Genomic DNA, 11,990 nt, shown 5'->3' on the forward strand with positions numbered 1-11,990 from the left:
ATAAGAAAAAGATCTGCCGCCCGCAGTTGATTTTGATATTCTAGGTATTATCAAATTGCCAGAGTTTTGAGAACGCAGCGGACGTGAGGGACATGAATTGTATCTTGCAGCATCGACACTGGTATTGAACTGACCTGAATCAACATTAAACTGACTACAGATGAATAGCAGGATTGTTGCCTTTTGTCTATAGCAGTTCCACTACAGGTTTTCCATTTCTTGCTCATTGCAGGCAACACACATGGAGCTCTTGGCTCTCAGCGCTCACATCTGCTCTGAACAGCAGTAGTGTGACACAAACATTGTGCGGATTGGTGCTCTTATTCAAATGATGGGTTTGGAATCTCATGTTGTCTTTAGAAAGGGTTCATTTGTGATTCTTTTCCCTATGTGTTCTGGATTTAGTTTTTTCCTCTTTTCAATCTCCCATGAATAATTTACGTCACTGCTGTGTCAGCATGTGGGACAGGCGAGACACAGGAAACATGGAGGAGTGAAGGAGATGTTTCAGATTTTCCAGAAGCGGGTTTTGCTGGACAGTGACACAGTGTTTGGCTGTTCTAGGCTGTGTGTGTGTGTGTGTGTGTGTGTGTGTGTGTGTGTGTGTGTGTGTGTGTGTGTGTGTGTGTGTGTGTGTGTGTGTGTGTGTGTGTGTGTTGATGTGGTGCTGTTTTTGGTTTGTGTGTTAGCATGTTTATTATGTTAGTCCAGGCTGAAGGACTTTTCTTTGGCACTTCTTTTCTCTCAAATGCCATTGCTGTCCCTCTTTTCTCTTTTCTCTTGTCTCAATCTTTCAGTCTCTCTACAAGAACCATCACAAGTGAGATGTTTCCCAAGTATGGCTGGGTTACAGTATGTGTCACACTGTTTACACTGCAGTGTATATATATATATATATTTGCACAGCATAGGACTGCATTTAGTTAATGCAAGGAGTAATTCAAAAACATAGAGCAGTGTGTATCCCAAAGGCAAAGACGAGGAAGAACCTCCTAAAATGGAAAATATAGTTCCAGTAACTATCAGTTTGAAACTTCAGCTGAATCTCAGATTTAAGACCCCAATAATAATAATAATAGATATATTGATACTTATATATGGTTTTTACTTAACTGCTTGAGCTATAACAAAAACTCTGAGCAATCAAACGTTCATCTGTCTCTTTGTCTTTGCACTAATCCTACAAATTCTTTTCAAGAAAGAATTCCCTGCTTCTCTTAAACATGCTGCGTCCGTTTCTGTCCTCCCCCATTACTTGTAGCAGCTCTGTCTTGTCTGCCCTGACCTTACATGACCTTTGATTTATTCTTGCCAAAAAAGAAAGGATGAAATACAGCCATGCACACACTGTGGGAAAAGTGAATGGGGCAGAGAGAATGCTGTGATGGATAGAACAGGAAAAAGAGGAGGGGGGAAAAGAAAGAAATAAAAATAACATACTCTTTGCTAGTTTCCCAGAGTTCCACATTGCCCAAGGGATGAGAGAGAGAGAGAGAGAGAGAGAGAGAGAGAGAGAGAGAGAGAGAGAGAAACAAAGCTGATCGCTGATATTCCAATGAAATCAGTTTGGCATTTTCGGTTTGAACAGATTAACTCAAACCTGAACTTACATAATCATAATCACACATCTACTTTTAGAACTACTTTTTGCCAAACTACAATCTACTTGGAAAGGAAAGTAGATCAGCTGTAGTCAGCCTGTGTTTGTGAAAACAGAACTATATTGAGTTCATTCTCTAAAAATATATAACTGTTAGATTTACTTTAAATGTTTCTCTTTCAGAAATGAATGTTTTTGCTTAAATTAAACATATCAATCGAGGATTAGCATTAAAGAGATAAACTGAATATAATGAATAAAATGCTGCTCTCCACATACAAGAGAGCGTCTGCCACACTATGGCCTCATACACAAGATTCAGGAGTGTCAAAGTGCACTTCAATACCCGAGAGAATTCACAAAATATTAAGTTCTGTTTGTGATCTGAAATTGCGATGTTTGACGGTGCACCGCTGACAGAGGCGTTGTGTTTAGTTTAGGCTTGGAGGACTGTTTGAAGCATGCTCTTAAAGTGTGGCCATGTCCTCTCATTAGAAGCACCTTTGGGCTTGTTGTTTGTTGTTTGTTGTTTGGCTCATAAAGCTGTCCAGTTAATGGAGTTATTAAAGAGGGCAGGTGTGTTTTAAAAAGTCAGCATTTGGATTTATTTGTGTTTGTTGTTTTGCCAAAATCTGGCTACACCAATGAGTCAAGGCTTGTATCCTTGCATTGTGCATACAAGAAAGACAACTCTGATGCACATTTCAAAATGTCATTAATTGTGTCATTCACTTCAGTTTCATACACACTGCATAGCATTATTGTAAATGCAGCTTTCACTACTGAGATTGTTTTGGAGATAACTGGGTTGCATAATGTGGTTGTCATTCCAGTAAATGACTAAACTGTGTGTCAATAGAAGAGGATGGAGCATGAAAAGGTGAATTGCCAACCGAGTGTGTACGTGGATATTTTCCTATAAACACAGCCGCCGTCTGCATGAGAGAAACCTTTCTGAAAGCAGATTTTTTATACCGATGCCACCGCAAACAGTAAACAGCACAATTTGTGACTAATTGCTTTAAGACTGAGGTTCAGGTCTTGTAAAGCAGCACGTGTGAAACGCTCGACTCCATTCACGGTTAAACTGTTTACTGTTGCCTCTCAACATGTCCAGGTCACATCTCCAAATTCAGTAATGTAGGATCAAAACCACTATATTTGCAGTTTTTTAATTAATTAATTAATTTTTAATTAAACAATATTTATTTAATCCATCCTGCACATATTGTATGTCTTCCTTATGATTTACACCCAATAAATTCAGAATCCTGTACGTATTCATCTGGGATTTTTGACAAGGTTCCTCCTGTTTCACTAGCATACAGTTTTGTGTCCCACCATTTTGTGTTTTTCCTGGTTTCTAGCGCTCTGCTCATGCGGGTTGTACTGTGTGCACGATCAGATCGGACTGGGAATGTAGGAGAAGATTTCCACTGAGGAAAGTTATTGAGGGAGAGGGTCAGGCCATAGAAACGGGAGAGGAAGGCAGAGGCTTTTGACAAAATACTATTTTCACAGCCATGAGCCAGAAACACATGTGGAAACAATCAGACGTGAAACTCTTCCTGATAACATCATCAGAGCGCCGCGCCGTATTCCTCAGTGTCTGCAGCGTAGAGGCGAGGAGACTGTGTGTTTACAGGATGGAATAACAAGGAATATGCTTTCATACCTGCAATGGGGGAAAATGTACTTAGTAGTTTGATTCTGCCATTAAAGAGAATTCTGTTCTGGGAAGTTATTACACACACACACACACACGCACGCACGCACGCACGCACGCACGCACGCACGCACGCACGCACGCACGCACGCACGCACGCACGCACGCACGCACGCACGCACGCGCACACACACACACACACACACACACACACACACACACACACACATTAATATACACACACACACACACTCTCTCTCGCTCTCTGTCTTTTACACAGCTATTTCCAGACCATTACTGCAGCCGTTCCTGGTGTGTGTTGTTTTTTCTGCTGCTCTGAATTAGAAACAGAGACAGCGGCAGTGAAATGAGTTAAACAAAGAAAAGGAGAGAAAGTAAAAGAGGCTCTTTGCTGCACTTTTGCAAATTATGTCAGAAGTATACATACTGTGTAATACAGTCTACTCGCTGAATGCCGCAGAGAACACTCAAACTTATACTAGTTATAAAAACAGTGAAGCAGTGCAACAGCAGGCATTATGCAATGTTTGACATTGTAACAGCTGTGTTTCACATTGTTGTCTCATGACCACATCACATCGCAAGCGAGTGGTATGTAGATATCCTCTTGGAAATAACCACTTTATTTAAAAAAAAAAAATTGGAACAATGAAGATAAATTCCAGGCAAACCTGACACTCAAACACCAGAACCACACACCAAATCTGCAAAACTGCCTTTGACTCAGTTTAAAATTTTATAAAACACAACACACAATTCTCTAACAGGAAGTATCTTGATTTCCTTTTGAAACACAAGCGATCAAAATGCCACACTAATTGATCAGTGTCTCACACTAACTCCTCTCTTGTGCAAACACTCATTGCTTTACTAAACACCAACTAAATCATGGCTTTAGAATAGGCCTTGGAATATGCTTTGGAATATTCACCTTTTTCAAAATTATATTTGGTTTCTGTGTTTTTTTTTTTTTTTTTTTAATTGTCTTCTGCTCACCAAGCCTGAATCTGTGTGATCCAAAATACAGCAAAAACAGTAATATTGTGAAATAGGGATGTAACGGTATTGTAAATACCGTCGTACCGCAATAGCAATTTTTTTCGATACTACCGTGGTCGCATGACTCGATAAAACGATAGGTATTCTGAGAAAAGTTTGCTCAGGCGAATGGAGCGAACGGGAGGTAGCGGCCTAGCGGGAACTACAATTCCCATCAGCCCCGGCGTGGCCATCATCCTTTGCGGTCTGTTGTCGCTACAGAGTATGTGAGCGGAGTGAAGCGGTGTGATTCTGAATGGAGGGAGGAGCGGATGCTTGAAAAGTCGGAGCGTCGTGGTTTTAACTCGCTCCAAGACCGCTCCATCATGAGAACAATTCATGCCAACGGTCCGTAATATAACCGCATATTAAGCAGGAATTCACATGCTAAACATATTTCGCTTGATAGAGATGGATCACTCAAATCAGAAATAATGTGAAGGCTATGATGACGGCAATGGACATCATATGAGCGGTAAATTATAGTTCACAAGTTTGTTCTTTCTAGATACTTAATATTTTCAGGTGAAAGCATCATTTAAACAGGTACAGCACTTATTCACACGCAATCACCCTGTTAATGCATTAAAACAAATGTAAGTTAATGGTATCCGATTTCGAATGAGCAGAAATCTGTAAGAAATGCAGCGTTCCATAAGTAAAATAACTGACGAAAAATGTATTTTTATTTTCATTACAAACTTTGTACTGCATAAAGCAGCAATTATACTATTTTAATGCTGATGTTATTAGCTTGGAAGCTGGAGCGGAGTGATTATTAAATGCACAGAGCGCGGAGGGGAAATTGTTGCCGCTCCACTCCGCTCACATACTCTGGTCCCAAGTGAGAGGGTTTTTCCTGTTGCAGGGGACATTGTAAATGCCCAGAGATCCCAGCTTTTACCAGATAATGTTAATATACTAATTTTACTTAAAAAAAAAACCTGTCTCTGTCTGAATGAGTGTGTGAGAGAATGAGGTGATTGTTCTCAAATACTCATTCAGCACATGGGCCAACTGCAATAAGTAGGCTGCTATTTTTATTTTTTCATAGTTTTCAAGAATACTAAATTGAAACTTTAAATTTTTTTTTTACATGGTTTAATATTTTTTTGTTATTAAAATTGAAGTTCCTGTTTCAAAGTGATAGATGGCTAATTGTGTGCCATTGATATGTTCAGTGTTCATGTAACTGTTTAATAAGCACTTCTGGCACTTTTTTTCGAGTCTCTTCATTAGTTTTGTTTTTCCTGTAAATGATTCAATAAATACCGTACCGTGACATTCATATCGAGGTATTACCGTACCGTGAAATTTTGATACCGTTACATCCCTATTGTGAAATATTTTTACTATTTAAAATAACTGCTTTCTAGTTGAATATATTTAAAAATGTAATATATTGTAATATATATATAAAAAAGCTACATTTACTGCATCGTTACTCCAGTCTTCAGTGTCACATGATCCTTAAAAAAATCATTGTAATATTCTGTTTAAGAAACATTTATTATTATTTTTAATATTTAAAACTGTTGAGTAATTTATTTCTGGATTATTTGATGAATCGAAAGATATAAAGATCAGCATTTATCTTACATAAAAAGCTTTTGTAAAAGGATCTGAAGGATCACGTGACTGGAAATAATGATGAGGAAAAATTCAGCTTTGAAATCACGGGAATAAATTACATTTTAAAATATATTCAACTATAAACAGGTATTTTAAATAGGAAAATTAATTACAAATTTTACTGTTTTTGCTATACTTTGGATTAAAAAAAATGCAGGCTTAGTGAGCAGAAGAGACTTCTTTATAAAAAAAAATTAAATCTTACAGTTCTAAGACTTTGTAGTGTATTACTTTTCTTTGGTACAAATGCTTATGGTAAAAAAAAAGTTCAATCTTGCTTTTTTGATTTTACAACATTTTTTCTTGATTTTTCAACATCTCTCTGCCAATTACTTTCAATCTTGTATAGAAATGTAGATAGGAGCTCATAGAGCTTTAGGTTTTGAATAACTGTGTGTATATGATATATCCAAGAATATCATATCATGGCAAAGGTGTTTGCAACATAAGACAAATGTTTGCTTTTGAGATATGTTTGTGATATTTTGAATGCAGTGCTTCATTTTGCAAGAGATGTGAGGCATTTTGCATTTTGTGTGTGCAGTTCTTGGATTTGTGTGTAAAGTTTTGAAAATGTGTGTAAGCAGTTGAACAAAACTGTAAACTATTGGGTGTAGCAGTGATGTGTTATTTGGAAGTGTTCATTTTGCAGTGAAATGTATGTATACGCATATGTTTGCAGTTCTGCAGAAATGTAGGTACAGTAATATATTTCCAGTGAGCCTAGGTTTTTCACAGTTTAAAGGAGAATCATTTGTGGCATTTTGTGTTTTAGTTCCAGATTCAGCCCCGGACAACGTGACGGTTGTGGTCAATGGAACAGAAGTGCTCCTGAGATGGTCAGAACCTCTTGGAAAGATGAACGGACATCTGCAGGGATACATGATGGAGTACAGCGCACCTAACATGGAACAGGTGACCATAAACACACACACACACACACTGAGTATTTGAGTATTTGTGTTTGCTTTTGGATTTCCCTTCCTTAATTTCTGAGAAATTACCATGTTCATTTCTTTCCTCTTGACTAAATGAATGTTGACTGACTTCGACCTAGATGTAGTTGTTTATGACGGACTGGTCTGCATATGTCTGGTGTGGCAGGTTGTGGTGGACACAGGTTTGGACACAGAGCTGTTTGTCAATCTCTCAGCACCGCTGTCCAACGTCTCCTTCAGAGTGTGTGCGTACACCGGAGCGGGACAGGGACCCTGGACGCCTCTCCAAACCATCACGCTCATTTCTGCAGGTATGACAGTAATCACATCTAAAGTTATCACAGGTCGAACTGTTGCACTCGATGCTAATGGGCTCTTTCCTTTGCAATGTTTTGCAGAAGCGGGCCAGTCCAGAGGTGAGTGACACACACACACTAACCCTCACAGAAACCTCTGTACATGTGTATGCTTTAGTTGATTATGATGTTAGTTGATGTTGGGAAGATGCAAAATAAAACTGATTTCGGACATTTCTTCCCACAAAAATAGAACCCACACAGTACATGGAAGTGGACTTTTCCTTTTACTTCCCTTTTTCTAGTGTCCTTCTTAAAAAATGTTATTTTTTAGTCTGCTCTTGCTGTCTCAGAAAAGAGGAAGAAAAAGACAAATGAGGGCAAGAAAGAAATGAAAGTAAATGAGTTGCAGGCAGAACCTGAGAGGAGTTTTATTGAGTGGGAGGCATGTGGAAAGAGTTTAGGACGTTCTCTAGAAGCAACACACCCTGCTGTAAATATGGACATCTTGCACTGAGGTCATTTCATGAGCTAATTCAACCAATGACCAGCTGAACAAAACACGTTCACTCTCTAGTCTCTTATCCAGGGGTTTTAGGGTGAACAGATGACCATGAAAAAACATAAAGACAGCGTATTATTTGTGCATCCCAAGTTAGGAATCTAGGCAGTGTGACTTAACTAGATGTTAACTACAGCTCACGGCTGCTTCTATAATGGAAACGACACCGGCTGTGACTACTTGCAATACAAAGTCTCAGATGGCGAAACATGCCCATTGGTAATGCTTTTCTATTGTAAAGCTCATTCTAACTAGCCACCAGCACTACAGTAGATTTAAGACCTACTTTAGATCTGTCCAACCAGATGCCAAAGTGATGAGGAAGAAAAACCTGAGGAGCTGTGGGAGAGTAGCCAGAGAGATTCATTTTATGCATGTTCTGTATATCAGTCATTCTTGAGAGGTGGGACAAAACAGGGTGCAAAATTGAAAAAATAAAACTTTGTACTCAGACAAAGGAAACTACATTTATGTATATTATATGTACTAAGCTACTGAGCTATGCTTTGATACAACCTCCCAACTTTTCTCTTTTTTTTAAAAAAATGTGTTTTTTAACTTGGAACGTGTAATATAATTTCAACTTTATCTTTAACAGCTTTCTAGATGTTTTTAACATTTCAAAACACATTCTCATGTTAGTAGACAGATTACACTTTCACATGTGACCAACAATTCCACAACAAATATAAAATATTATAATGAAATATCATCAAAATATTCATCTGACGGAGGTGACAGAACTGACGGAGTTGACACATCTGACGGTGTTGACCAAAACCTGAATTTGTAGTCATTTTAACTATCAAAAACCTTGAATCAATTAATTACTGTATTAAAACAACCACAACAAACAGTGAGTATGTTATTGTTTATAAAGCTTCTATTCAAGAGTCACATTTAAGTATTTTGATATATTATTTTAACACAAAATCTTACGGTGGTGACATCTGACGGTGTTGACAAATTTGCCATTTCTTTCACAAAACAAATGGAGTTCATGTAGTAGACATTTAGTTTTTCTTCTGTTGATGCTAGAGGCTAATGGAACCTGCTTCAGGAGAATAAAATGGTTTAAAGATTTCAAATAATTTTCTCAGAAATTGGATGTTTGGTGTTGACAAATCATGGTTGTGACACAGGAAATATTAACATTAGAATTAAAATATTCTAAAACTATAAAACTTAGCAGAGCCTGTGTGACATTGATGTACTCTGCAGAAGAGGACTGTGGCAAGGGGGTCCTTTTAGAGTGATAGCCCCTGATATTCCCTGATTTTATTACATTTTAAGTAATGTCTGACGGTGTTGACAAAAAGTGAGGACACACCTTCGAAACCTTATTAAACACACATGTCTGACTGAAAAACAACCTTGCTTTAATATGAGATATTATTAAGTGTTGCCTTGGATAAAACAAGGTCTTTTTCATCATTAAAATTTTTTTTTAATCCATTTTATAGCATATGAATGAATAAACCCTTCTCTGTGGACACACAGTTTTAGATGTAGTGAGAAGACAATAAGTGTCATAGATTTCACATAATAATGAGCAAATGAAATTGAAGGGGATAATTGTGTTAAATACATTCTATTGTTAATCCCCATAGCATTTACAATTGAAAATATGTTTTATTTTTAAAACTAATAGCAGTTATAATTGGTGGACATGTTTTGTCCCATGTCTCAAGAATGACTGATATATAGCATAGACTGAAGTCAAGCTGTTCAACCACAAAAAGACACACTTTTAGGATGCTCTGTGTGGTCTGCTAGATGCATCCGGTGTGACCCTCTTATGCACTGTTATTTTCACTTACATTCACTTACAGCCAGTAAGCAATCACCTCACAAACGCAGTCTTGCAGTGATATAGCAGTGTGCTAACATTACTCAGATGATCTACATAGAAACTCATAGAAACAGCTGACAACACCACAGCATTACAGCACAGTGTATTGCACTCACAGTCTCTTCGGAAAAAGTTAAAACTAAATTAAGCTTAAATTGTCCATCCTGGACATGTTTTTATTCCCTGAGCTCATTGGATTGTGTTTTAGGATTGACTTCTATGTAATTCTGCCTCAGAGTCTGGCTAACATGTATATAATGCAGCACAGTGTTTCTGCCTGAATCTAGAAATGGACTCAGAAACGAGGGAGTGCAGGATCCAAGAGCACTGACTTTACAATTATAATAACTAAAGTAAAACACATTGGTAACACTTCATTTTGAGAGTCTATTTTAGACTTTCTACTAATGGTAAGTAACTTAATGTCAACTAGCAGTCATTAGAGTATTGGTAGACTGTCTGCTTAATATATTCAAACACTTTATTTTGATGGGTCCACAACATACAACATACTGACTATAAGAAACTGTGCAGGTGTATGTCAACTTATTCTACTTATAACCCTAAACCTAACCTAACAGCCTACTCTGAGAGTTAGTAGACATGTAGCTGCAAATGAATGAGAATTAGTTGACATGTAGGTTAGTAGAATGTCTAAATAAAGTGTAAGCAAGATGTGACTGTGAAAACTAGAAACACAAGGATAAGAACTACAAGCTCAAAGTCTACAAAGCAAAAGCACAGGCAGGAAATGCGTTAGACTCAAGAGTGGGCCTGCAATGCCTTGAAATCCTGTTGTTTCCCTCTTTCCTCTTTATAATCTAATTTACATTGACATTCTTGACATCAGTTTGTTTCTCTGTCTGTGTAGGTATCTTGAGTCCTCCGGCGTTCTCCTGGCACTGGTGGTACGTGGTCATGGCCATCGCCGTCGCCATCGCTCTAGCGGTGCTCTTGGCTGTGTACGTGACCAGGCTGAGGCGGAAGGAGACGCGTTTTGGGTGGGTAGAAATGAGGCTTTTTGCTGTTTTGCTGGACTCTGACACTGTGGGTATGAGCAGAGATGTTATTGCTACTATTAAACCTAACTGGAAAATGAATATGAATACTTGAAATAGAGACTTTAAATTGTCCATAGTTGTAAATGTGAATGTGACAAGAACTAACAGACAGGAATTAGAAGGTCGTGATTTCACAGGGTGAATCTTTTTTTAAATCAAATGAAGTACTGAGAAATTATGGGAGATGATTTAGGTGGACCTATTTTTGTTTAGCAATGTTTGCAACATTATAAATATAGTATAGTTTAGGTATAATATTACCAAAAGTATAATAACTTAATAAGGTAATGAAAAATACTAGGAGATACTGTTCCATGTGAAGAATATGTGGGATAAAGATGTGTATTTGTGTGTTGTTGTACAGTGAGGCGTTTGAACCCATGATGGAGAGCGGTGAACTCGTCGTTCGATACCGAGCTCGGCGAACATACAGTCGACGCACAACAGAAGCCACACGTGAGTTTGCTTTCTCTCCAGAAACACTCTAACTTGACTGCTCAGAGCCGACGGTCTTCACCTGCTCGCACATGTAGCTGTAACTAGATCAGGAACACCTGGTCCACAACTGATCAACAGCTGTTCCTTCTCTACGTCTTAGGTGGCCATTCTACTTTTCCTTTTTACCAGTTATAAGTTATTAGAATTTTTTTTTTAAGTTTGAAAACATGCCTTTTATTTTATTGTTAGAATGCTTAAAATTGAACCATCAGTGACGAGGTAGTGTTAAAGGTGTCATAGAATGGAAAACTGTGTTTACCTTGGCATAGTTGAATAATAACAGTTCTATACATGGACATGACACACCATGAGTCTCAAACACCATCGTTTCCTCCTTCTTATAATTATCTGGTGTTTGCAAAAGACCACTGAAAAATAGGTAAACTGCAGTACATACGATTTCACTTCCCACATTAACAGAGAGATGACTGCTGATGATGGCCAAAACGGCAGATTCAACAAACCACATATTAAAAGCGGCTAGAGCTCCGTAATTAAATATATATTTCCTCCATGTGTGAGCTATTGAGATGAGCCGCTCTGTGAAACAGCCAATCCGAGCAGAGCTCATCATTAATATTCATGAAGCTTCCAAATAAGGCAATAACAGAGCATTTCATTCTAGGGACAAATCCTAGGGTTGTAAATGGACTTGTAAAACCCTTTCTGCCCTTTCCTATGCCATATACATTCTATGTAGATATCAGAGAACAATTTAAAATATTGTATCAATGCATTCTATGGCACCTTTAAGATTATACTAGATGTAGCATTTGGCAGATGCTTTTAGACAAAGTGACTTTGCTTTCTAACTACACATTTACAT

At 37.9% G+C, this 11,990-nt stretch overlaps 1 protein-coding gene across 1 annotated transcript in view; it reads left to right on the forward strand.

Annotated features, from left to right (window-relative positions):
• Positions 1-11,990, forward strand: part of axl (AXL receptor tyrosine kinase) — a 42,445-nt gene that overhangs the window by 18,532 nt on the left and 11,923 nt on the right. The window contains exons 8-12 of the mRNA XM_073817850.1: positions 6,733-6,872; positions 7,062-7,206; positions 7,294-7,311; positions 10,477-10,606; positions 11,031-11,122. Of these exons, the coding sequence (XP_073673951.1) occupies positions 6,733-6,872; positions 7,062-7,206; positions 7,294-7,311; positions 10,477-10,606; positions 11,031-11,122 (525 nt within the window). The remainder of the gene's footprint in view (positions 1-6,732; positions 6,873-7,061; positions 7,207-7,293; positions 7,312-10,476; positions 10,607-11,030; positions 11,123-11,990) is intronic.

The sequence above is a fragment of the Garra rufa genome, chromosome 14, assembly GCF_049309525.1.
Source record: "Garra rufa chromosome 14, GarRuf1.0, whole genome shotgun sequence".
In the NCBI taxonomy this organism is placed as follows: domain Eukaryota; kingdom Metazoa; phylum Chordata; class Actinopteri; order Cypriniformes; family Cyprinidae; genus Garra; species Garra rufa.